General features: G+C 48.4%; 2 protein-coding genes across 2 annotated transcripts; both read right to left on the reverse strand.

Annotated features, from left to right (window-relative positions):
• Nucleotides 1-1,185: 1,185 nt before the first annotated feature.
• Nucleotides 1,186-5,686, reverse strand: LOC131215372 (DNA fragmentation factor subunit alpha-like). The gene is given in 4 exon segments (XM_058209761.1): nt 1,186-1,501; nt 2,097-2,329; nt 2,696-2,908; nt 5,656-5,686. Coding segments are annotated over 4 exon segments (789 nt in total). The 5' UTR covers nt 5,683-5,686.
• Nucleotides 5,687-10,956: 5,270 nt separating this feature from the next.
• On the reverse strand, nt 10,957-19,132 carry LOC131207732 (glucosylceramide transporter ABCA12). The gene is made up of 15 exons (XM_058200360.1): nt 19,052-19,132; nt 17,668-18,034; nt 17,239-17,603; nt 16,048-17,156; nt 15,656-15,967; nt 15,234-15,571; nt 14,981-15,167; nt 14,418-14,901; nt 14,111-14,340; nt 13,278-14,033; nt 13,030-13,210; nt 12,138-12,965; nt 11,553-12,056; nt 11,181-11,465; nt 10,957-11,124 (listed from the first exon to the last, which is right to left on the reverse strand). Exons 1-15 carry the CDS (start codon nt 19,130-19,132, stop codon nt 11,059-11,061), a joined length of 6,093 nt encoding a protein of 2,030 aa, XP_058056343.1. The 3' UTR covers nt 10,957-11,058.
• Nucleotides 19,133-24,600: the final 5,468 nt, after the last annotated feature.

Below are 24,600 nucleotides of genomic sequence, written 5' to 3' on the forward strand. Positions count from 1 at the left end.
CTTTTTAAGAGTTTAGGAGTCTCAAAATTTAAAAAAGTTTTGTTGAAAATACATTTACAGTTTGGAAGAATCTCTAGCAGACAGAGAACAAGTGTGTCTGCCTACATGATGCAGACAATGCTTCCTGCCGAGGTACTCCGTCGTTACAGATCGTTCGACAGCATAACTTTTTGGAAAGGCACTGAGTATCGGACTTTTCTCCATTACATGAGTTTCGTGATTTATAAGGAGTAAATGTTTCAAGGTGGATATAAACATTATTTGTTATAGTTCTGCGCCATAGCATTTTTTCAACAAAAGCACACCAACAATTCTCGATAAAGAAACGTTATCGCAATGTTATCTGAAATTCATATTCATGTAAGTAGAACTGTTTAGCTGCCTCCAGATATGAGCAGTGACGTAATACGTGTACTGAACGTGAACCTGCAAAAGCTGCGGAAGCCCCTTTTAATAGTGAATCCGTGTACCCACCACGCAACGTTAGAAATATGTTACGGCAGTACAGATTAACCACGTGGCATTGAAAGTGATGAGCGTCGATCGCCAAGACGAGCATTGAAGAGTAAAGGTTTCTCCTTACGAGGTTCCACAGTTCACCAAGAATAGCGTCGATCGTTTCAGTAAAACGCCATATCGGCCTTGCCACACGGTGCGGCGATAGCTTCAGATTATCAGAAATTCAAGTGGGAAAAAAGTGAATATGCCGAGCTATACCACCGAGGTCAAAGATAAAATGTCGAGATTGAAGAATTCTGCAATCAGCTATAGACTTTGAAACCAATAACAGGTGCGTCGATCGCATTATTACATGTACCCAACACCACTCCCCTTGGCCACCAGAATTAGAATACGGTGCTAGGTTGTTCTTCAATATCAGACAAATTCAACCAAATGTAAAATGATTCTAAATAGATTCGAAGTCAACATCCCAATACGAAGCATTAATGCAATCAATAATCTCCCTCCAAACAATAATAAATTATAATTTTGACCAAGCATAACGTACATAGAAATGTTATGGTGAACCATTTCCTCATTTGAACTGAGCAATAGTTGAAGAAACCAATATCTTTTTTTAACGTCGCACTAATGTCAAATACCCATGAAAAAGTAAGCTATTTAAAAATTGATGAGATAAAAATTAAAACCACAAATTGATTCACCTTGGTTCACCGAACGGTTTCAGCAGCGGTCGGTCGGTTTACTATCCGTCAACACTGTAGTTGACGGTGTCGAGGGCGATGACGAAGACGATTCGGCAGCCGCTGCAGTCATTTCCTTCCGAGACTGCGGTTGACTTGTGATGGTGGAAAATTGTGCAGATTCTGCAAAAATAAACCACACATACATAACGTTGAATGATCAACTCTAAAATGAAGTGGTGTGTATGGGCACAGACTTACCATGTTGACTTTCTTCTTCTGACTGCGCTTGACGTTTTTCGAAAAGTTTTAACAGCTCAATTGCGTCAAAAGCCTTTCGCTTTTCATATAAGATTCTGTGTTTGGCAAACATGAAATGAAATTTTAAAAAATCTAAATATGGGCATTGTTGTGTTGAATCATGGAATGAAACTGTTCATACAATTTCCACCACGAATATTGTGTACTGCAGCCATAAAATGATATTTATGTTAAAAGCTATATGAATTCCGACGGATCAAAAAAAAGCATCCTATGCAGCAGAACACAACAGTGACAACAAAACTGGTATTAAATATGTGTTCGCAACTGTAAAAAAGGTAAAAAGTAACTGAATTATTGAACACCATTGTAAAAAATGATTTGATTGTTCAATTTCAATTTATATCCTCCACCTTTATGTCTCCACCTATGTCCACGTATGTATATTGTATACGTTTCCCATACTCACTTATATAAACTGAATAATATTAGTCAAACAACAGATGGCTTGTCGTGCCTAACAAAAACGTATATCAAACGTTATTAATGAGCGAATAAAAAAAAGATCGACGGATTGCTTATGATTCTCAAACAATACACAAAACACTAAAAGTTTGCAACATCACGAACGCAAATAGGTGAGGGTTTCAAGAAACCAGCGCCAAATCCCAATTTCTACATCCCCCTAACCTGCCTGAAGCTTCCTTTATCTGTTCGATAAAATCCTTGCCGGTAATGTCAGCGACCGAGTTCGGATCCATATTCGACAGCAATTCGAGGTCTGGTTCGCTCAGTACGGATACATTGCACAGGTTTGTCTTCATGTGTGACACTAATTTTTTAAGGTGGATCCGTTCCACTTCCGGACTGTCGGTGACATCCGACGAGTCTCGTCGCGTCGTTATTGTGACGTAGTGTGTGGGCTGTAGAAAGAAAGAGATAATTATAGATTATTTGTTTGCTGTGGTCCAAGTTTCTACTTGCTATCAAAGAGGAGTGAAATGATAACAGAAATGCTTCTATAAGCAGTCTAAAAACTGGAACCAATAGCTAGAGAATGAATGAGCAAAAATCCGCCGAAAAGCTTGCAATTGAATTGGAGTAGAGTTATAAAAAATAATTTTATAAAATTGCCGTTAAACACTACATTGTGATAAAAAATATGATCTGGAAGGAAGAACAAAAACACCATCGTTAGCTAGATTGATAAACAATATAGCAGCAAATGGCTCCTCTACATTTTAAATCGGTAAAGGTAACTAATTTGGTTACAAAAAAACAATACGCACATCTACCCATTGTTGGCCGGAAAAAACTGCTATTAGTTCTGCGTTCGGCTCCAGCGTCTGAAAGTAGTCCTCGTCGTCCACCTCTGTGCCGTCCGAATCTAGATGGATGTTCGGCAGATCTTGACGTCCGAATTTTTCGGCCGCCTTCACCCGAACTTCTGCCAAAGTGGCGGCCACAACAGCCTTTTTCACAACTCGCGTAACGTCCTTGATCTAAAAAAAAATTAACAAAAGACATCACAATTAGAAATCATTTAATCATCTTCTATACAATCAACATACATTGCCAAATTTGCATTTAAAATGATACCTTATATTCCTATGAATTCTTAAGTTAATTAAATTTTTCATTCGCATTTTCAAGTTTATTACATTTTCCATTTTATTTTTCGGGCGGCATTCGGGACTTTTTATACACGCACCACTTTTCTGTTTGATGTTCAAATTGCCCAGTACAAGGAATATGTATGTTGAAAACGGAGATCCTCGTCTTCAGCAGCCACAAAGGGGGACGGCAGCACACGAGCGTCAATGTCGGTGGCGGGGTTACCTGCCAATCGAAGCAGACGATCGGGCACCTCAGGATTCAGCTGCACGACCACCTGCACTGGCGACCGCACATCGAGTATGTAGCAAAACGGGCAAGCCAGGTGACGCGAGTCCTTCGGGCTCTGAGGCCTAATCGCTTCGGAGCGACGAGCGACAGACGCATGCTGCTTGCGAGTGCGGTAACGTCAATAATTCGATACGGAGCCCCGCTATGGGCAAAGCGGCCTTCCGGCCTCTAGGTACAGAGCAACTGTCAGCTCCTGGATGGAGTGCAGCGCAGGCTGGCGCAGCGTGTGGCAAGCACGTTCCGCAGTGTTTCCTACAGTGTGGCCACGGTCCTCGCCACCATGACGCCCATCGTACTACTGCTGCAGGAGAACGAACGCTGCATTGGGCGACGGTGGCCAGCGATTGGGCAGCAAACGGAGGACACTATTTTGAGTATTTTGACAAAACTACGATGCAGCCTCTGTCTGCTTTCTTTACATTGATACGAGTAGCCGATTTTACGAGCTGAAGGAAAAACGAGTTTAGAGTTGGCTTCGTTGCTTTAGTATCCGTGAAGAACCGCGCTTACATCATAGTAAAACTAAAGAAATGTTGCACTCATCTAACTGATCACCGACAATTTAATGGCCATCCCCACAAGCGCCATCGCTGTTAACCCAACTGGCAATAGCGCTGAAAAATGGCGGTTGAAATGTGCGCCTACGTAAAATTATAGCGCGTAAACTGAACTTTATGAAACTTTATTTTTGAATGTGGCCACCGTACTGCGGTCGTTTGTCGAACAATGCGGAGTAATGTGCTTGTTCAGTGGAATGGAGGAAATTTGAGAAAAAGATCGCGTGAAGCGCGAAGAACTAAGGCCTAACACTAGCTCACAAAGGGAATAACAATTGCTTCATTTTCTACCTTATACGGCATTTTTTGCTGTTCCGTTTTGCGGCGGGCACACACACAACACGCACACTTAAATAAATTTTGCCCAAAAACAACCTGGCAGGAGCACGGGCAAAGGAACCGAACGCCAAGACCACCGCACGATGCAAATTGAGCTCGGCCAGCGCAATTTACTTCGGACAAACAAGAAATTTCGCAGTATAACTCGCTCCGAATCGCTCTGCAGGAGAATTCGCTCTCATATCTCCCACTGTAAAAAGGACTTGTCAAAAAGGGCGCGGACGACGTTGTTTGCAAACAATGGTCACCCGTCCGAGAAATGCATTAGCTCCAACGTAAGATTGTTCGTCCGAAGCATACATTTTATCGGCATTCGCAACAATGTCGATTGCCCTATGTCTGAGAATTTGGGCACAAAGAAGATAACAAAAGAATACTGGTTTTTAAGAATTAAAGTTATTGATAGAAGTACCCTGTAATGAAGTTTAACATTTCATGCGTGGCGAAAATCGTGCCACAAACGGACCAGTTGGTTGAAAAAGAGTTAAATTGTTGAAAACACTATCGTTATTAATAGTTTTAATATTACTTTCCTGCGCTGCATCGACTCATCGGTTCCCATGCACAAAAAAAAGGTACTTTCGAACCTGAACTTGAATACAAAACTGACGATTATTACGACTCTGTTTATTCTAATAATATTGAGAAACTCTCCTTATCGGTTTTCTTTGCATCCGGCATTCAACAGACGAGGTTGGGCTCTGAACCCGTTACTAGAATCAACCATTACTCGTAAATGCGATAGGGTACCAACATCGTGGTACAACTTCTGTTTAGTTCACAAAATGAAAGCCCCAAGAACATTTTCTGAAAGGTTGAGCGAACGATGGAGTCGAAAGAACGTTTCCTGCCTAAATCTATCATAGAGACAAAAGATGTCTGCTTCGGCTAACGGACCCTATTCCAGGAAACCAAGCGGATGGAACTGAAAATACATGTTCATTCCTGTCGTAAAACAGTAGGCCGTTGCCAGCCAACCACAAAAAAATCATGCGTCTAGAATTTTCGCTCCAAATCACCGACTGCTCGCCAGACGGCGTTTCTTTGCAGAATCTGAAACGTGGTCGGGGGAAAGAGAGGAACTTCGAGACCGAAAAAGCCGACTACAAAACCAACAATACTTCACCAACACGACAAAAGTCAGACGAGCGACATCCGGCCCTGTTTTTTTCCTGAACCTTCGGAAAGACAAAAGAGAGCCCACAGAGTGTGTGCACAGCACACGAAACGAAGCACGTGCGTACCGAAAACTTGAAAGTTCATGTTCAATCTTGTCGAATATGTTGCACTTGAAAAAAACGGGCACTTTATTAGAACAATCGGGTTAAACCGAAACACGTTCGCCACCTATGCAACACAGTTCTCTAACGGCGACAACATGGAAGCTGTTTCGAAAGAAATGTGATATCACGTCTTTAAACATATGAAGGCCTAACACTAGCACTTACCTTATACGGCACCTTTTGTTGTTCCATTTTGCGGCGCGCACACACACTTAACTTTGCAAAAAACACTTGGCAGGAGCAGAGGCGAAGACGAACCGACCGCCAAGACCGAAAAGTGAAAAGTGAGCCCATTTTTGACAAGTCCCTCGTACAGTGGGAGAGGATTCCTATTTCGCTCTGAGATACGAGAGCGAATTCTCCCACTGAGCGCAGGCCGAGCTCGGCCTGCGCCGATTACTCCGACAAACGAGAAATTTCGCAGTGCTCTCCGAGTCGCTCGCAGTTTGTAACTGCGTGCCACATGAACCGTAAATAATAGCGCGAAAACGTCAGATCGTTTACGTTTCATGTGCCAGGTTTAAAATATAAACCCGAAATGTCAAACGTGGTTACATTCGTGTTTTTGGTCCGAGAAAACAGAAATCAAAGAGAAATAAATTGATTTCTGAATATTTTTTCTTTTTTTTTTAGATTTTGTTGCTGTACCAGCAAATAAGAACATCCTCTGTTTGTGTTGAAAATTGCGTACCATAAATGTAGTCGTTCCGGCAACACTGCCAGTCGGCAGCACTGCCTGTAGCTAGGTTCGCGCTCTTTTGCATCTATTTCTCACATCTTTCTACGAACGTTAGTCGCGTTCAAATTCTCAACGATTACAAACAGAATAAAGCCACCTTGATTCCTACCACGCGCAACCAACTTAATTTCCGAGAGTTTGTAAACCAAGCGTTTGTTATCGTGTCCGCTGGGGCATAAACGTTTGACATTTATTTGAAATGTCATTTCGTTTATTTACGGACCGTCTGGCACCGCAGTAATACTCATACTCGGCAATCACGAAACTCACTCTCCGAATCGCTCAGTGGGAGAATTCGCTCTCGTATCTCAGAGCGAAATAGGAATCCTCTCCCACTGTACGAGGGACTTGTCAAAAATGGGCGCGGACTGCGTTGTTTGCAAACAACGGTCATGTGTCGATGGAATCGCGATGTGCCGTTGCTGTTGACCCACATAAGACGGAGACGGATCCTCTCCAACATTACGACATCCAAGACACATGCACCCGGTAAGGAGTAAAGTTGGCTGAGAACAGCATACGCCCGTAAGATGAGCAAAGGACTTGGCTCGGGCCATAACCATTGGAAGTTCGCTTGCTCACCTTCGTTCGAATCAATCAATCCCTAATCATCGTTTGCTGGCTGTAGAACAACCCTTCGTATCGAGGAGTAGCACAACTCGCTGCAACGACACCATGCACAGAAAAATGTGCGGTATTCAGTTTCAATTGCATTGCTGCCAAGTGTCGGCGGTGCAAAGCTGGTTCTCATTCATGGACTACTATTTCAATGGGTTCTGTACTATTTAAGACGCAACTTTATAATATTTTTCCTTTTTGTTATCGTACGTAAGCTACATGCACAATGTTTATAAAAAGATTGTAAGACTATAACACATAATGTTCTGGAAATGTATTGAATTTTTCCACTCTTTTCTTTCCTTTCACTTAATCATTTAATTTGTTAATTTTGATCTTGACTCAGCGAACTGAGTGGCGTACTGAATTATGTGCTGGCCTACGTGACCCTTTTGCCGTGTCCAGGTGTGGTGCGGTCCCGTCTATGCTGAGTCCAATGTCTATGCTACTGTTGCTTACCGTGCTTCATACAGAAGATGAATACTTTATTACATTTGACGCATCCACCACAGTTCTAAACATCAATGCATTTTATCGAAAAGTACCATTTGTATGATGAAAACCATCAACCATATTTTTCTATTTTTCTATATTTTTCTACTTTTCCCAGTACCGGTGTTAGGTAGGGTCACGAAATGCTACGCTCTTTCTTGCATACCGCAATCCTTTTTCCGCGTGCAACTGATCCCGTTCCCACACTGCGGCATCGCATGCGGTTCCCACTGGGAAGCATCGTTGCCTCTGTCCATCGAAGATGTCGTTGAAACTAAATTGCTCAATGAACCGCTTGATGGCGCCCGTCCTGGAGAAATAACGGCCCGCAATCTGTGGCTCGCATCCCTAGGATCCTGCCAACGGCGGATAGGTTACGCGAGTTCATAGTGCCAGATTCGAAGTGTTTACAGGCTGAGATGAGACGTGCCTGAACACTGATGTTCTTTCGACACCGTCGGCCAGATGCAGCACAAGGCGAATAGTTTTCGTGTACGTTGCGCAGTAGGGAAATGAATTTGCGACAGTTTAGGTCTTTGTACTAGTCGCTAGGTAGGCAAATGGTGGGTACTGTTAAAATCTGATTTACCGTAAAACAATCGTTCTCTAAGCGCCACACACTACTCTGGAAACTGTTGCTAACAATTTTCTGCGACAATTGAATCACATCTCAAGTTAAAAAATTTCAAACATCCTGGAGCATCTACCATAAATGAACGACTTTGAACGCTGCCTTTGAATAACAAACGCTCGACGCTGGAAACCCAAAATGCTTCACCAGAGCCGCCGCACTGCTGTTGCAGCGAGGATTTCGTCAAATTCCACATTCCATGCTTCTACCGAAAAACGGACCAACCCCCCTCGCTGACGGCGGTAATGCAAAAGTTAGCCCATAAAATAAACTAAAAAGCGCCAACAGCACCAGCAGCAACCAGCACCAGTACACCAAAAAGTTAGGTTACAGATGGGTCGCCTAATGCTTGATTATTTTTGTTTTTTTGTTTTGTTACATATCTTATTCGCAAAGGGATTAAGTTGGGGCCACCATTGTTCAGACAGAACCGAAACCACGGCACTTGGTCAAAAAGGTGTATTAAACACGTTCGTCACGAAATGTAAAGCAAACACAACCCGGACTGTTGTTACAAGGATTCTGGGTTTAAATTGTCTCTCTCTCTTTGTCTCTGTTCGCTTACCGTTTCTGATCAAGAGAGTGTCTAGACAGTTTTTTGGGTTGTTTTAAAGGTTAAAGGTTACACCGTATATATAATACTTGGCAGAGACGTTTAGTTCCCCGGGGGTACTGCTGCTGACGCAGGGTAGACGATTCAACCAAGCGAGCTCCAAGGAGTGTCTGCCGCGGAAGGATATTGCGTTGCAAACTCGCACTTTGCTGCCACCCGGTGTGGGAGCGAAAAGGAAACTTTATTTTTCTTACGGTCGGCGAACGAGCCCAAGCATATGCGTATCGTGGAATGTGTTTTGCTTATTTATCTTATTCCGTTGCTCCATAACTCACCTTAATGGGGTTTTGAAATGGAAACGCAAAGGACCAGCCCTGAGGCGAAATAAATCGATCGTTTCACACGACTATTTACCAGTGCTTCCTGCAACTGTTTCCATGACTGAAGTTCAATTTGCAAACCCTTAAAATGCCCTGTAGGATGTGGAAATCGGAAGTCTGCACAAACTAGATCGGGTGTAGACGGCGAAAAGTCTCTAAACAACGACGGCTCTGTTGAGTTAGGTACAATGGTTCAACAATGTAGGTGACGTAACATCTGTTTTGGTAGACATAGTATACCAGTCCATAGTAAAGTTTAAAGGGAAAATTGAAGCAAAACTAATGCCATTCCATGTTCGGAACTCCACTGGCAGCCTGTATGTTAACTTTGTTTACTAAGTTTTAGTTCAATTGACTAAGGTCGGCAAGCACTTATCGCCTTTAGCATCTTCCAGAAGGTCGCAAAATAAAGTCTCCAATGTTTTGCGAATTAAAAAATATGAAAAAATTTAACGATTGTTAATTTTTTAACAACCAATTGCAGGAAAACGTTGATAAAAAACTTCGGAGCAAGAGGAGCCCGTTTGGCATGTTTGACCATTTTACTGATCTTCACAATTCCTGTTAAACCCGCAAATTCATAATGGCCTGGCTGCGGTCGTGGTCAGTGTTCCACTTGAGGTCAACATTTGAGTGAACACCGAACCATGGTCGGAATCTTTAAGCCAAATTTTTAGCATCAAGATTTTGCATCGCCTCCGTCTGCGGTCACGTCAGACCGGTCGTTTGCGCACCGACCCTACATAACCGGCGGTTGGTTTGACGTAGATCAGTGCCATTTGGCGGATGTTTAGTCCCTTTGTTGTCTGGATACTGTTTTGTCTGTTCTGTTCCTTTTGCAGAGCTTATGCTCATTTTTTGCACGCTTTTCACAGACACCACCGCCCTGACGGTAGAATGGAAGTCCTTTTTCCCACAGATGAACGGAAGCTAAAAAAGAAAAGTAGAGAGCCAAGAAATACCAATCGATGGCCCAGCCACACACACTCGCAGGAGGACCGGATGTGTGCGTGATGTTGGGCCGCTGTGTGGAAAATCCTTACTGGGTGTGTGCATACTATATAGAGGCACACTTTTCTCTCCAACATAACCGAACTTCTCCTAGCGAAAGGGCACGGTTCTCAGCGTTTGGACTCGTTTGGAGATAGACCGCAGCGGATCTAGCTCGGAGCCTGGGAAACGAGAGCGAACCTGCATCGCGATGGCTCTGGTGACCTAGTTTCCTGGAAAAATCCACCCAAGCTAGGACACGGCAGCATTTTAACCATGGCGAACCACTACTAGCCCACATTTGCCATTCCTACACATGGTAAGGGGTTGCTCCAGTCGCCTCGTAGTTTGCGCCACAGCATTGCAGACGGTGTCGCGGTGTTGGGATGTAATGAAAAGAGGAATGCACAGAACCGGTGTAATGTATTTTCCGATCCGGAAACGGACCAGACACTAGACGGCAGCCCTACCGTGGCGCGCAATACCTACCGCTATCAGTGGATCTTTCGTGGCTTTTCCTCCCATTTACAGTTAGACAAGTGGCGAGGTTAATGAACCTACGCCGGATCTTACGTAAGCTGAGGGGGCGAGCGATGGTACATAGCACCACAACTACGCCGGTTCGATTCCAGCGCGACACTATTGACGTCATCCGATAGAGGCACCCTGCTCTCTATGTGGGCCTATTTTGGTGATTTCTATGCGACATGCTGCACCCAAGATAAATAATTCAACGTTGTTTCACATCATATCGATCCGTTGAGATTGGGCATTCTTGATGAATCAGGTGGATCACATTTGCGTCAGTACTTTCCACATTTTGGGAAGTGTATCCGAAACAAACGCTCCAGTTCTTTCGGCGATACCAGTGTTGACAATTCATAGACTTACTCTAAGTTTGGGTGCGACAATCAGTAGTTAGATGTCTGCTTACACGCGATCCCTAAAAATTCCATTATTTGCCTTTTTATAACGAAATTAAATGCATATTTGTTGATTGCATTCCGCAAAAGACTGTAAAAGTAGCAACGAAAGCGAAAGCTTACTCACTGTTACCATTTATTATTCACATTTCCAATTTAAAACCTATCAGTACCTATATACAGATTAGGGAACCGTGCCTAGGGAACCTGGGAAAACTTTCCAGGACTGCCCAGACGGCCCGTTAGCCATCCACGTATCCTGGGTTGGCGTGGTCTTCCTCGTGGTTTTGAAGAATGTTTTCAAAAATCTACAAGAGGACCGCTAAATTACCTCTGGTCGGAAACCGAATCACATTCGCCTTACCTGATCCATTTGGCACCGTGAAATGGTGTATCGTAGATGGTTTTCCTTGGCAAATCGGTGCAGTTTGAGGAACAGTTCACCAGCCGTCCCTGAACGGGAGCTCGCCGTTGCACTACCGGTACCGTTCTCGTCCAGCACTATCGTGACGTGGCCATTTTTGTGCGTTTTGCCGTTCTCTTCCCGAGCCGTGATCATCCCACCTTCCGGACGTACCTGGCACACGAACTGTACCGAGTTGTTGTGCAGCAAGATGTCGCGCGAAACATTGAACTCACGTTTGATGACCTAAAATGTCGAACGACAAACGATTTACGGTGAGCAACGAATGGTGAGGTCGCTAGCACCCACACCCCCTCTCCGCCCGGTGCCTACCCTGAGAAAATCGACCTCTCGCGCACCCTCCAGATAAAGCGTCACCTGATAGCAGTGGCCGAACCGTTTCTTTAGCCTGCCCGGAGTGTCGATCGTCAGCAGCTCGCCGTCCTTCAGGATCGCGATCCGCTGGCAGATGCGATCGATCTCCGAAATACTGTGCGACGTGAGCAGAATCGAGCGGTTCTGAGCGTTTAACCGCTCGATCGTGCTGTAGACAATCGAGCGCGTCACCGGATCCAGGTCGCTAGTCGGTTCGTCCATTAGAATGATTTCCGACTGGCCGAAGCAGGCAACGGCCACGCACAACTTGCGGCGGTTCCCACCACTTAGATTTTTGACCAGCACCTTCCGGTACACGCTCAGATGGTACTCGTGGAGAGTTTCCGTGATCAGCTTGTCAATCGACTCAATGTTGCGTAGTCTGCCGTAGAACTCGATCACCTCCTCCACCGTGAGCAGTGGGTCGAGAAAGTTGCTCTGCGGACAGTACGAGGGACCGTGCTGGAAGTGTAATCGTACGTAAACAACATTCGTTTAGTGAAGGCACTAGATACAAGATCCATGTTACACCATTTCTCTTACGTTGCTGTAGAAAGTGAAGCTTCCACCCGAGGGAAGCAGTTCGCCGGAGAGGATCGCAAAGATGGTCGACTTCCCTGCACCGTTCGTACCGAGCAGCCCAAAGCATTCGCCGTAGTGCAGCTTGAAGGAGACGTTCTTCACTACCTCCTGGCCATCGCCACACCAACCACCGTACCGCTTTCTCAGCCGATCCACCGATAGGATCTGATCGGCGGTGAGCGATTTCTTTTTGCTGCCGCCACTGTGATCTTCCGTTTCGACACCGTTCAGCTGGTACACTTGGGCTTGCCCGCCTCCGGTGCAGGCACGCTTTGCCAGTCGCTGGATCCATTTGTACTCGATAGCCACGTTGAGCAGCGCAAAGATTACTCCCATCGTGACGAGCGCAATCAGATGCGGCTGTAGCAAATCGCTCTTGAGCGGGGATTTGTATGAGTCGATGTAGTACCGCTTGAAGATTTCCGCCGTGATGTAGTTCTTCGACAACTCGATCAGTCCGTCGGCCAGGGCATGTTGGGGTAACACCAAGAATGCACGGTTCAGGAAGTGGCGAACGCGTTCCGATTCGTCACTGTTGCCAAGCACATCGAACAGGATGATGATCGTGAGGGTACCGAGCGCCGTGATCACATTCAGACAGAAGAGCGACATGTTGGCGAAGCTCGCGTCGGTAAACAGCTTCTCGAACAGGTGCACCGCCGGAATGGTGGCGAATCCGTAGAACAGCAGCAGCAAACAAATCCCGTCCAGCTGTTCCCGCGCAACGTATGCTGGTATGGCGAAGGTTTTGAATACGATCACTGCCAGAGCGACGGCGATCAGGAAGATCTGCGTAATGAAAACACAGCACTATGGGTTAGCACTATGCATTTACTATGGAACATTTACTCACCAATGCGTCCCAGATGTACGTTACGGTCCAGTAGGTGAGGACATTGACTCCCGCTAACCGCTGCTGTAACTTTTCGCCTCGGATACGCTCACTGACGATGTACACTGACGCTCCTGCTACGACTAGACTGAAGGCCAGCAGTAGGATTAGCGATATGCCCGCATCGGCAATCTGTTGGAGCCTGAGAATGGAATAAAGCAGAACCATCCGTTACCATCTCTAATTTCGGGTCGCACGGCACTGCTTACATTGACGATATCGATAGATCATCCTCTTCGATCTTCAACGGATGGTTCACGGTGCGAATGACCGCACTGGGATCGTCTATCTCCGCCCGTAGAACGGCCGTGTCGAGCACATTCAGCCACGTCGGCATGGAATGGTAGCCTTTGTTGTTGTACCACACAACGTTCTTCTCGCGATTTATCGTTATGCCCCCGTAGCGTCGCTCGGCGTACTGATCACTCGTCGATAGTAGCCAACGGTACGCGTCGAGTGAGGAATCGAACACGGAACACTGGTCATCGTTACCGTCGCAATGCTCCAGAAGATCGCCAACGATCGCTTCCCGGTAGGGGTCGGTATCGCTCGCGTTGGTGTAGAACTCGATCGCACCGGGATAGAGGGCGTTCGAAAAGTTAACCATCCGATCGTACTCACCCGGCGGCCTGATCGTCATGAAGCCCATGGCAATGATTTCGAAGATCGTCGGCAGCACCAGCAAACACACTAGCAGCCGATAGTTCCGCAGAAAGTGCAGCAATCGCTTGCGGAACAGCGTCACCATGATCGGCACCGTGCCGAGGGTTGTCTGACTCGTTTTGGGACCATGGAACCCGTTCGATGGGAGCGCGGTTCCATTGTTGCCGTTCGCTTGCAGCAGCAGCGAATCGCCAGCGTTGACGGTGTTGAAAATGTTGAGCAAATTCTCGTTACGCAATTCGAACGTCTCGATCTGTTTACTGGATTTGAGCTGCGCCAGATGATCCAACAGAGGCTCAATGCTGGAAGTTGGGTCAAATTTCAATATGAGCTACACAACCGTACTGGTGTCGGGGGACACTCTGTCGCGGGATCATACTTTAGCAGCTGGTTGTCGTTCGTGGAGGATGCTATTTTGTAGTTTAGCTTGTTGAGGGTGGCGGTCATTTCGTGGCGCAAGTCCGCCAATCCGTCGAGCACCTTGCCAAGCGCCGCAATCAGCGCGGTACGGTCGGCATCCGGCTGTGGCTTCAATGTGATCGCCAGATAGATCGTGTTGGTGAACCGTTTCTTTAGCTCCTCGTGTGACTGCTCCAAGATCGCTTTACCCTGGTAGTGAGCGGAAGAGACGAAGAATGAAACTAAGCCCAACGAACTAGGTGGCTTCTTGATGCGAGGCGTCTTACGTCTTCGAGCACTACGATTTTATCGCTCAAACACTCTGCTTCGTCCAAATGGTGCGTCGCCAGAATGACTGCTCGATCGCGACGCAGTGTCTGTATCAGCTCCCAAATGTACTTTCGTGCCTTCGTGTCCACGCTGCTGCACGGTTCGTCCAGCACGACCAGATTGGGTGATCCAAGAAACGCGATCGCGATGCAGAGCCTTCGCTTGAACCCGCCGGAAAGATCCGACGCACGGTAGTGCTGGTAGGGTCCCATCTTCAGGTTGTCCAGGGTGCGCGCCACTTCCGTGTCGAAGCCGCGGGTAAGCTTGATCCGTGCGTACAACTGTAGGTGCTCCTTGGCGGTGAGGTTCGGTATGAGCACATCGTTCTGCGGGCAAAGGCCAATCTTTTCCGCGTTGTTGCGTATACCGGAGATGAAATCGTAATCCAGTGGCAGATGGACATCACCCACGTCTGGTAGAACCTGGCCCGTAAGCAGTTTTCTGTCAACAACCGATGAGGTAAGGCAAAAGACGTTAAACTTTACACATCTTCCAGAGTGAGCGAGCTGGAAGTGATTACATGATTGTACTTTTGCCAGCACCGTTCCTTCCCAGCAGGCACGTGACTTCATCGCGCCGGAATGTGATAGAAACATCGCTCAACACCTTCTTTCCGCCCGTTTCGTACGTCACATCGACATTCCGCAGATCTGCTCCGATGCTTTTGTCTAGCTTAATACGCTTCACCGTGTGGAATGTGGTATCATCTGGAGGAGCAAACGAGGAGAGGCCATCAGTATCTAGCGGTTAGACTTTTTCCTTCCCCACGGTACCTTGCCTAAACCGCTGGAACAAGTAACCGACGGTGAAGTAGATGGCTGCATCAAGCAGGATCATCAGGATGCCGTACTTGAGATCGTTGTCCGCCAGAGAACCCTGGAAGGCAGTCACGAAGTTGGCTCCGCGGTGCTGTAGCTCCATGCGCATCACGTGCCTCCACGCGTAGCAGAAGGCGGTCGAGAAGGACAGATTCGCCACCAACTTACCGGCGGCCGACAGGGTGGCCCCGAGCGAAATGATAATAATGTACGGAAGGAAGGTTATCAGGAAGAGTATGACGCTCGACACCGAGCCGATGCTGGCCGAGCTGAAAAACACCGAGCACATGTAGCTGGTTACAGCGGAGTGCAGCGAGAACGAGAAAAAAGTTTATCAGCAAACCTGCCAACCTGAGCCCCTGGCTGCATTCGCTTACCAAAACGCAATCATGCAAACACCGAACACGACTAGGTAGCAGAAGAGGAAGACTTTGCTCGAGTGCACAAGGATGCCACCACCGTACAGGATTGCTAGGCCGATCAGAAACACTAGGCTGATCTCGATGAAGGTGGCAATGATCCACGCAACCGTTTCCGAGCCCGATTTGAGGCCCATCGAGCGCATCAGCATCGAGTTGCCACTCTCCTTCATCCATATCCGCTGTCGGACGGCCGACGCGACGTGTACGATCAGCGCTATGAAGTAGGTCATCTGGATGGACTGGGCCAAATAGAGGCCCTTTTTGAAGCTGCGCTTACGGGCAAAACATGGAGCCGGTTTGAATATGGCTGGACAGATTGCGAACAGCCAGCTACGGGAAATACTCACTCGTCTTTGGTGTACTTTGGATAGGGGAACTGCTTGGTGTAGAACTTTTCGTCCGCCACACGGTACGTCACTTCGTCGGCGGATTTTTTCTTCCCGCCCAGGAAAAAGTCGAACAGAGAAAGTTGACGTTTGCGTCTTCTCGATCTCGTTGCCGGAGCCGCGGTTGTTGCCGCCGCGAGGTCGTCGGCTTCGGTTCCCGTTTCGTCGTCCGCAAAGTCCAGATAGTCGTCCAGGGCGCTCCGATTGTTGCCTTTACCGAAACGATCCAGGACCACCTGCGACACGTTCACCCGTTTGCTCAGGTCGGCGTAGAGTTGCGATAGGCTTTCCGTCGTTGTTTCGGAGCCCGGCCCAACAGAGCCGGGTGTTGTAGGCGTATCATCTCGGTCATCTTCACCTGACGCCAGTGGGTCCTCTGTTTGTTTCTCACCGTCACCGGTGTCATCATCGTCATCACCGTCTAGCTCATCGTCTAGCTCCAGTTCGCCCGTGCCGGAAGCAGAACCCTTGCCACCGGCCAAGCCTTGCTCGTGGTTGAATTTGGCCTTCTTCTGCTGGCGGATGATACCCATATCGACCGCGTGCTGAATCTGGACAAAGCCTCGATGGTAGCGCATATCCAGCTCGAAACTGGCCTCCGGTCCGGGAAACCAGAACCGATTTCGGTTTTCCACCGTCACCGGCGTATCGTCCGTGCGCATGCGGATCTTGTAGGCAATCTCGTTCGGTGACGCCGCCGTGCCGTTCTCGAAGTATACCGCCGCAAAGAACAGCTTCTCCCGGTTCAACTCGAACGCCCGGTCCTCCAGGGCGCGCTCGTCCGGCACCGGAATGAACCGGTCCGCCGAGAAGCAATCGAAAATGTTGGCAATCGTCTTGATGCCGTTCGCGACACTCTCGTCGTGCAGGATACCATCCAGGATGCCCTCGATCAACTCGATGTTGACATTGCCGCCGGTAAGCATCTGCACCACGGGACTCTTGGCCAGCTCGATTAGGCCTTCGAAACTTTCGCGCACTTCCTGCTCGGTGCGTAGTAGCTGCAGGGTGGTGTCGAGCGAACGGAAGAACGTCCTCAGCCGACCCATGTCCACGAACGTCTTGTTGGCCTAGTACACGGGTAAAGCAGAGGGCATCAACGATGTAACCCCAAAAAAGCACTCCCGTACGATCCGTGGGTTCGTAACTTACAAACTTCACAATTTCGTCGTTTCGCTCGTTCGCTGGCCCGTACAGTATCTTGCCCTGCAGAATCGGCTTCAGAAACCGCCAGGTGATCTTGCCGTTGTTCGTGTTCGTCACGTCGAGGTACAGCTGCTTGCAGTACGGTGTTGGCATTACGCTCAGCTCATCCCTATCCGGACCGGCGTAGTCTGGCGTGTACAGGATGTTGTCGATGAAGCGAATGTTGTCGCTCCGCGGAAACGGTCGCCCGCAAAGAATGTTGCCCGAGGCCGAGAACGTCCGGTCGTCCGAAAACAGCTGCTCGATGTTGAAACCGTCGCCTACCTTCTTTCGGATTTCCGGCAACATCTTGACCAACCGATCGCCATTGCCTGGAAGAAGGATAAAGTCCCGTAAACGTGGACAGCGTGGACTTTGACGCGGCCAAGTACTTACGCTCAATCTCCTTAAACTTAGCGTGGGTCACGATCGTCGTTACGCTCACGATAAAGTTCCGATCGATCGGCAGCTGGATGACGGCATCGTACAGGGCATCGTGATCGAGGAAGGTCTGCACGATGTTGACCACCGGTGTGACCGGGGCCTGGTCGAAGCTTTCCGTCTCGGCAAACTTTTTCGCGTCCGCACACTCGTTCTCGAAGGTGCAAATGTACGACTGGAAGAAGGGCAGGATGCCATTGGCTTGCAGGTTGCGCGTCGGGAACTGACACTCGCCTATCTCGACCGACTGGAAGCGGCCCCGCAGGACGTACAGGGCGGTGAATATCAGGCATGGCCACAGGTACTGAATAAAGGTCATCCACTGCAGAGAAGGGAAACAAATGTTACAGACACTACTTAAAGCTCATCTACGCTTGGGCGCGGAAGGGTTCGATTAGAATAGACGATTTCTATCAAATACATGGTCGGGTGTAGCGCATGTTTGAAAAAAATCTCATGATGTGTCCTTCATCTATTTCCGCAACGGTTGCGATCTTATTGGACTCGAGCCCTACTGATAAGCCAGGAACAGCAGCAGCGCGAATGGCATTGCTAATCACTTGTTTGTTTACCGCTGGGAGATCACACAACTGCTAGTAGATTAGACGACCTACAGACGTCGCCATATTGACCAAAGGATTAGCAGTTGGCAAATTCTCTGGTTATTCGCAGTTATTACGCATACTCTCGTGATTCACTGTTGCATTAGTACGGAGATAGTACTTTTAACCGAAAAGTTATTACTGATTAGATCAGGGCTACTCCTTCTCTCGCTCTCTCTCTTACTAACAGGCACTCCATAAGTTTTGTCCAGTTTGAGTACCTATATTTCCATCCATCGTGTTGCACGAAAGCGTTCGGAATAGAACGCAAAAAAGTCGGTTTAGTGCAGTAACTTTCCTCTTCATCCGGTTCATGTCAATTACTGTTCCAATGGTCCATGCGCCCCATTCGCGCAGGCGCGCAAAAACAAACGAATGTTTAGCTTCGCTTCACGCTCATCGCGCTTGATAACGACGGTGATGAGGCGCACTTTACGCGGCGAGCGACACCAATCCAGAACATTGAACCAAGCCCAGCCCCGGTCAGCGTATGTCCGTTTAGGTGTCCGTTTTTTTTCAAAATGTATTATGCTTATCATGCGGTCCGTGGTAGAGTAGAAACCGTTACGCCGAGAACGTGATGTACGTCACCGGTGACAGTAATTTCGAACAAAAAGCGTGCGCGGTATGAATCTGTGTTTACGAACTAGTGATACGCCATCGGGCAAAAACACTTCCGGAGACACTTCCGGCTAGTATGACCCATTTTACGAAACCATCCCGTGCGAGCTACTTACCGGTTGACGTATCCGGACGAGGTAATCCTTTCGCAACAAGGCCCGTATCTGCATGCAGTCGGCATGCTTGGACAGTTTCATGTTACCGTTGCCGTCTTGGCGATCCTGCGCTCTGAGTCCCTACGGAGACCGGATGTACAGTTGCCGGAACCTCAGAAGCAAAGATGCACAGGTTCGGGCGTTGCGCGTATGCAAGCGATGTAGCCAGGCGCTCAGACACGGCTCACATCACTCTCCCTGTAGTAGGTAACCAAATTGGTAGCGGTCCCCCGCCGGGAGAAGAGATTTCACTCTTTCGTGCGCCTCGCGTGCAAGTGTTTTCTTTTTGGTTTGTTTACTTATTGTTTCGGGTGTCGCACTTTTACTTCGTTTCGCGCCTGTCACTGGGGAGGTTAACTTGGTCGTTGAAAACTTTCTTCGGCCACAGCACCTAACTAAGCCCGGCGTTTGGGGATTTGCAGAATCGGAGGGGGCTTTCGTTACGCTCACTTTACTTAGCACCTCTTCGGTACCGGTTGTCACCGGTTTTTATGTTTTAAGCTCCCGATCTATCCAACCGTGTTTTTGACAGCTGAGAACGCACGGCTGCTTTGCTCTCCTACTTCCACCGCCGATCGTTCTCCAGGCAACAGATTCGTAGTTGAAGAACACGTCAATCACTTTCAACGTAACTATAACACGATACTGAATGGTAGATTCTTTAAACGGAAACTAATAAAAAAAAAGAACATCATTACACCGTTAGTATAAACGCACATTCCCACGCGTGAATGTAAGTCCGAGCGCGCAGAAGGATGCGGTGCGAAAGTCGCAACATAATAATGAACCTCTCAAGCTGCTCGCATTTCTTACTTAGTGTAGTTCACCATACACCCGGCTCCATGTGTCGTGTGCCGCTCGAAACTAATTACGCTGGGAACCGCGGGACATGGAGCTTTTCTTCTCCGGGCGAAAAAATGGAATTGTTTGTAGCCCGTCGGAAACCGTCGTTGTTTTCGTCTTTGTTTAACATTTTCAACATCCGCTTCCGAGGTGCGCGCGCGCGCCTTCTAATGATGTGTTACGCTGATCGGCCGTTTTGTGAAGCACCAGTGTTACGCGATGGGTATATTAGTGTAGCAAAAAGTAAAACGGAAGCGATGGGTGGCTCAGCACGAACCGATAATTGAACGGCAAACAGAGATTATGTTTCGCTATGGTTTTTGCCGAGAGAAAAGCCAGCGTGCTGGGATGGATTTATAATTACTATTGCTTGCGAACGACAGAACCCTGGTTTGATGTGTTATTACATCGTGCATCGTAGTAAGCTAAAACACGCAAACAGACCTCAAACTAGAACACTTCTCGCCGACCAGTACCGTTCGGATTGCCAATCACAAATGATCACCAAAAGCGTGGGGATTGCAAATGACTGCTGACCTCTACTTACTGGAGCGCACGCCACGTTATTATGCTCGGTGCCGTGAATCATTCCGTGCAGTGTGTTTTCCATAAAATTCTGATTGTACCGATGCGTAATGGCGAACTGTGTTCCGGGAACGCGGGAAGTAACGCGGGACGTTTCTTGCGAAGCGGAGGTGGATCCTCCGGTCATTTGTCTGGACAGGCCGACCACAGTCACAGCTTTCCACAGACCACCATCGGCAGGGAAAAGTCAACGAACGCACGCCAGCCGACGAGTCCTTCGAAATGAACCCAGCCAACACCCGCATTCGAGCCAGGTCACCATGCGTGTACGGGTTTTGTTCAAACAAGTGCTGGATCATCGTCGATCGTCAATTGGAACGCGGCTCCTACCATCCCGGGAGTCGAATTTCCATATGCAGTTACCGGACCGGCGCGATGTCAGCGACGACGAGTTGACAAATACGTCGCACGGCACGACACCTGCCGGCCGTCGCGATTCCGAAACGCTAATCGTCCGGTTGAAACCATTAGCATAACTCGAAGTCTCGGTCCGATGGCCGATAGCGTAGTAACCTTGCCGCACGGTGCACCACGGTGGCGCACCGAGTATGAACAAACAAACAAATTAATACCGCAAATAACGATCGTTGTGAACTGCGCTTGCGTGGCTTAGCTGCGCCTCAGCTTATCGTGGAGGAGGAGGATTCATCATCAGAATGATACGCCAGACGTAGACCAGAACCAGACCCCCATGTGACCACCCAGAACGCCTATGTGAGTCATGGTACGATCCCAACGAAGGACCGGCTCATTGCGTAAGGTGCTGTCCCCCCACAACCAACCTTCTGTCTACCGGGGGACCAATCAATCGACGCGTAATTGATCTCACGTACAGTGTTGAAATTGGGTAAGCAAGAGCTGTGCACCGAAGAACCGGGCAGTAGTAGCAGGTATTCTATGACCAAAACCGTTGGCACCTACGGAACCGGTTCCCGTCGTGCGATACACCGCGAAGGCACGTTCGGCGGCGCTGTAAAATACCTTATTTACACACATCTTCGCGCATACCGCTAATGGGTTCCAAAGATCGATTGCATCTACTCTGCTCTGCTCCAAGGCACAATCTCGATGAGATGCCATCCAAACATCGATCGAGTGCGGTATACCTGCGTCATTCTGCACATCCTTCCGCCGTGGCGCATCGGAACAATCCAGTCACCGGTAATTCGGCTCCCGCAAACTCCCGGAGACGGGGTGTGTTCTCTGAAGTTCAAGGCTAGCCCGACCCGGACGCCCATCTTCCCCGCGCCCCATCGCATTCGATTTCGTCAGACATTCTAACGACTTCAACGACGGACTTCGAAAGACACGAAACCGGTTCCGATTCGCACAAGAAGCTGTTATCTACCCGCCCTGTTCGCGGCCCAGAAGACATTGCGGGACTCCCGCAACGCCGTTGGGCGTACATGCCGCGAGAAGGATGCTTTCGATTTCGAGGCCGTGGCTGGCGGAGGGTGCGCAGTTTACGCGTCGTAGCGTCTATTTGTGGACGGGGGTTTTCTGTGCGTTCCGCCCCATCTCACGACAGAACCTGCTTTTCTGGATCGTCCGTAGCTCTCTGTCCGGATTCGCCACAGACCGCAGCATGAGGCCGAAACATTCCTCTGGCAGCAGCAGCACGGATGCGGAATGATTTGCCGATTTGCCCGAGGATCAAGCCGAGCCAGGCGGGAGTCCCGGCTTTTTTCCTTTTTTCGCCGATGCATCGCCGAGCGCCCAGCTGCAGGAATCGATTATCGTCACAAACTCACTGACTGCTGCTGCTGCTGCTGCTGTAGCGGAGCAAACCACTTAAGTCAATTATCGATCGCGATCGCGGTTAAGTTGGGAATCTGGCCAGGAATTGACGCAGGCACCCATATTAGTTCCGATCGCTGGGGGGCCGTCGTCGTCGCGTGAGGTGTTAGGAAGTGTCGGAAAAAAGCAAACAGAACTTACTGAAGGGGGCTCATCACTATTGCCTATTGTTACGCACCGACGTCAAAGCTAATCTTACAATCGTACAGGTGAGTTTTATCGCCCTAAGAAGTTGGTGAGCATTCGGGGTTTGGTTTGAAAAATTGGTGAAAAAAGGAACCACTCTTTACGCAGACGTGACCGAATGCTGACCATTGACGTGAAGCAGGAAACTATTGTACGCAGTCATCCTCATTCTGCGCATCTCCGCCGGATTCATAAAGCTTGCCCGTACAATGAAGCGTAAGCTCTTAATCGCATCAGACGAATCGGTTGTGGTCATGGCGTGAAGGGCATGCTAGAAGTGCTTGTTGGCTCCTTGATTCGCTCGGAACGAGGTTCCAGTATGTCTTCAAGGTAGTTCAAACGCAAAATGTTCAAACTGGTGGCTCCGATGAATAGACCATAAAAAGACGGTAGCTACTACAGTTTGACCTTTCCTCAACGGAACACATCTTAACGCGGTGGCTTTGAGGGGTTTCCTATTTTGTAGATTGTCGAAAGCACAAAATCTGGCGTGGCCGAGTGTCCTCCGGCTGCCCGCGAGGTGTAAATAAGTTGCCAGGCATGTTGCGTTCGCAGCAGTTTCGTGCGTAAGGTTGCAGCACGTTCCTCGCTTAAAAGTTACACCGCAGGGAGGGTCACGTATCGGTCGCTGACCTCGTTGTGGACGGTGAAGTAAAACTTTCTGCTGGTTCACTTACAACGCGCCAGCTTGTCCGGACACGGCCAATCGCCACTCATATTTGGTAGCCTTTGGCAAAGAATAACTGGATTCTTGTAAAAACCATTTTTGGGCGCAGGAACGACTTCAGATTGCGGCCGTTTTCATCGTCATCCTAGTGTGGGGATCATACATCATGGTTTGGACGCTGTACCGATCCTAAGCCTAGAGCGCATCCAGGTGGGCATCTACGGCGAACAAAACGACACCAGAAGCATATTAGCGAGGCGCGTTGTGCGCGGTTTGGTGGCTATTGTGCTCTTGGTAGCTGCTCTGTGGGACCTCCGGTTCCTGGTGTGCCTGATGGTGATGTGGACACAGGTGGCTCATCAGCAAACGGCGGGTCCATCATCATCAGCGTTGTGCCCAGTTGTGTTTTATTATTCAACCCACGGCGCCCAGAGGGAAGAGACTCCAGGGGAGAACCTGAGACAAAACAACGCAGCCTACCAACCGGCGTGTATGTTGTGATGTTTGCGTGATTGCCCGGTACAAGCGTGATCAGCATCTGCTGTGTGACCTGCATGACAACGTGCCAGTCCCGTTCGTTCGTTTGCTGGCCAGGCCCATGCGGAGAACAGTTATCAGTAGCAGGAAGCGATGCGACGGCGATTACAATCATCATTAAATCACGTCGACGTTTCGCAAAGATTTTTTAGCTTATGACGCTACCACCGGACTTGACCACCGGTTGACCGGCTACCGTGATAGTGAGTGCCAAATAATCCTCGTTTTTCCCGCAGATTTCTCGTCTAGCAAATATTCGTATCCATCCGAATGTCTTTGTCTCGGGTTGCCTCGAATACTGCCAACGAGGTAAACAGTTTGCAATCTCAACTGGAATACTGCGCGGGCTGTACATCTGTATCAACAGCTTCTGGTAAGTTTCCTAGCACGTGTAGCAGAAATGCTCCGCTCATTGACCGATGACGATGACGGATAGCCGGAACACGACGACACTTGGACGATTGAGAAATTCCCGATTCGATTTTCCCACGACGATAGGGCGGATAGGAAAATTACTTACTCATCTTCGGGCGGAAAACCGAACGCGCCGCACGTTTTTCCCCCGCGTCTGATTGATGTGCCGGAAGAAGCGTGGAAGAAGCTTATTTTCCCATTAGTCGTTGGGCACAATGCACGGCACGGAACTTTTGGGACGACGGGTTGTCATAATCCAAACCCCTTCGGTTCGATTGATGAAGTATTGGATGGCATGAACTGTACTTTGTTTTGTCGTGGTCGATCAGCATGAGGATGCAAATGATTACTTTTGGTATAGAAATATTTATAAACATCACGAACCCGTACAGAGTGGTTCTTTCCGAGCGCCACCTCAGTGAGGCCTGTGGAAGTGAAACATTCTAAATTTCAGAGCATGTAATTGGCTACGAAATTGGGC

This window comes from Anopheles bellator, chromosome 1 (genome assembly GCF_943735745.2).
Source record: "Anopheles bellator chromosome 1, idAnoBellAS_SP24_06.2, whole genome shotgun sequence".
Lineage (NCBI taxonomy): Eukaryota > Metazoa > Arthropoda > Insecta > Diptera > Culicidae > Anopheles > Anopheles bellator.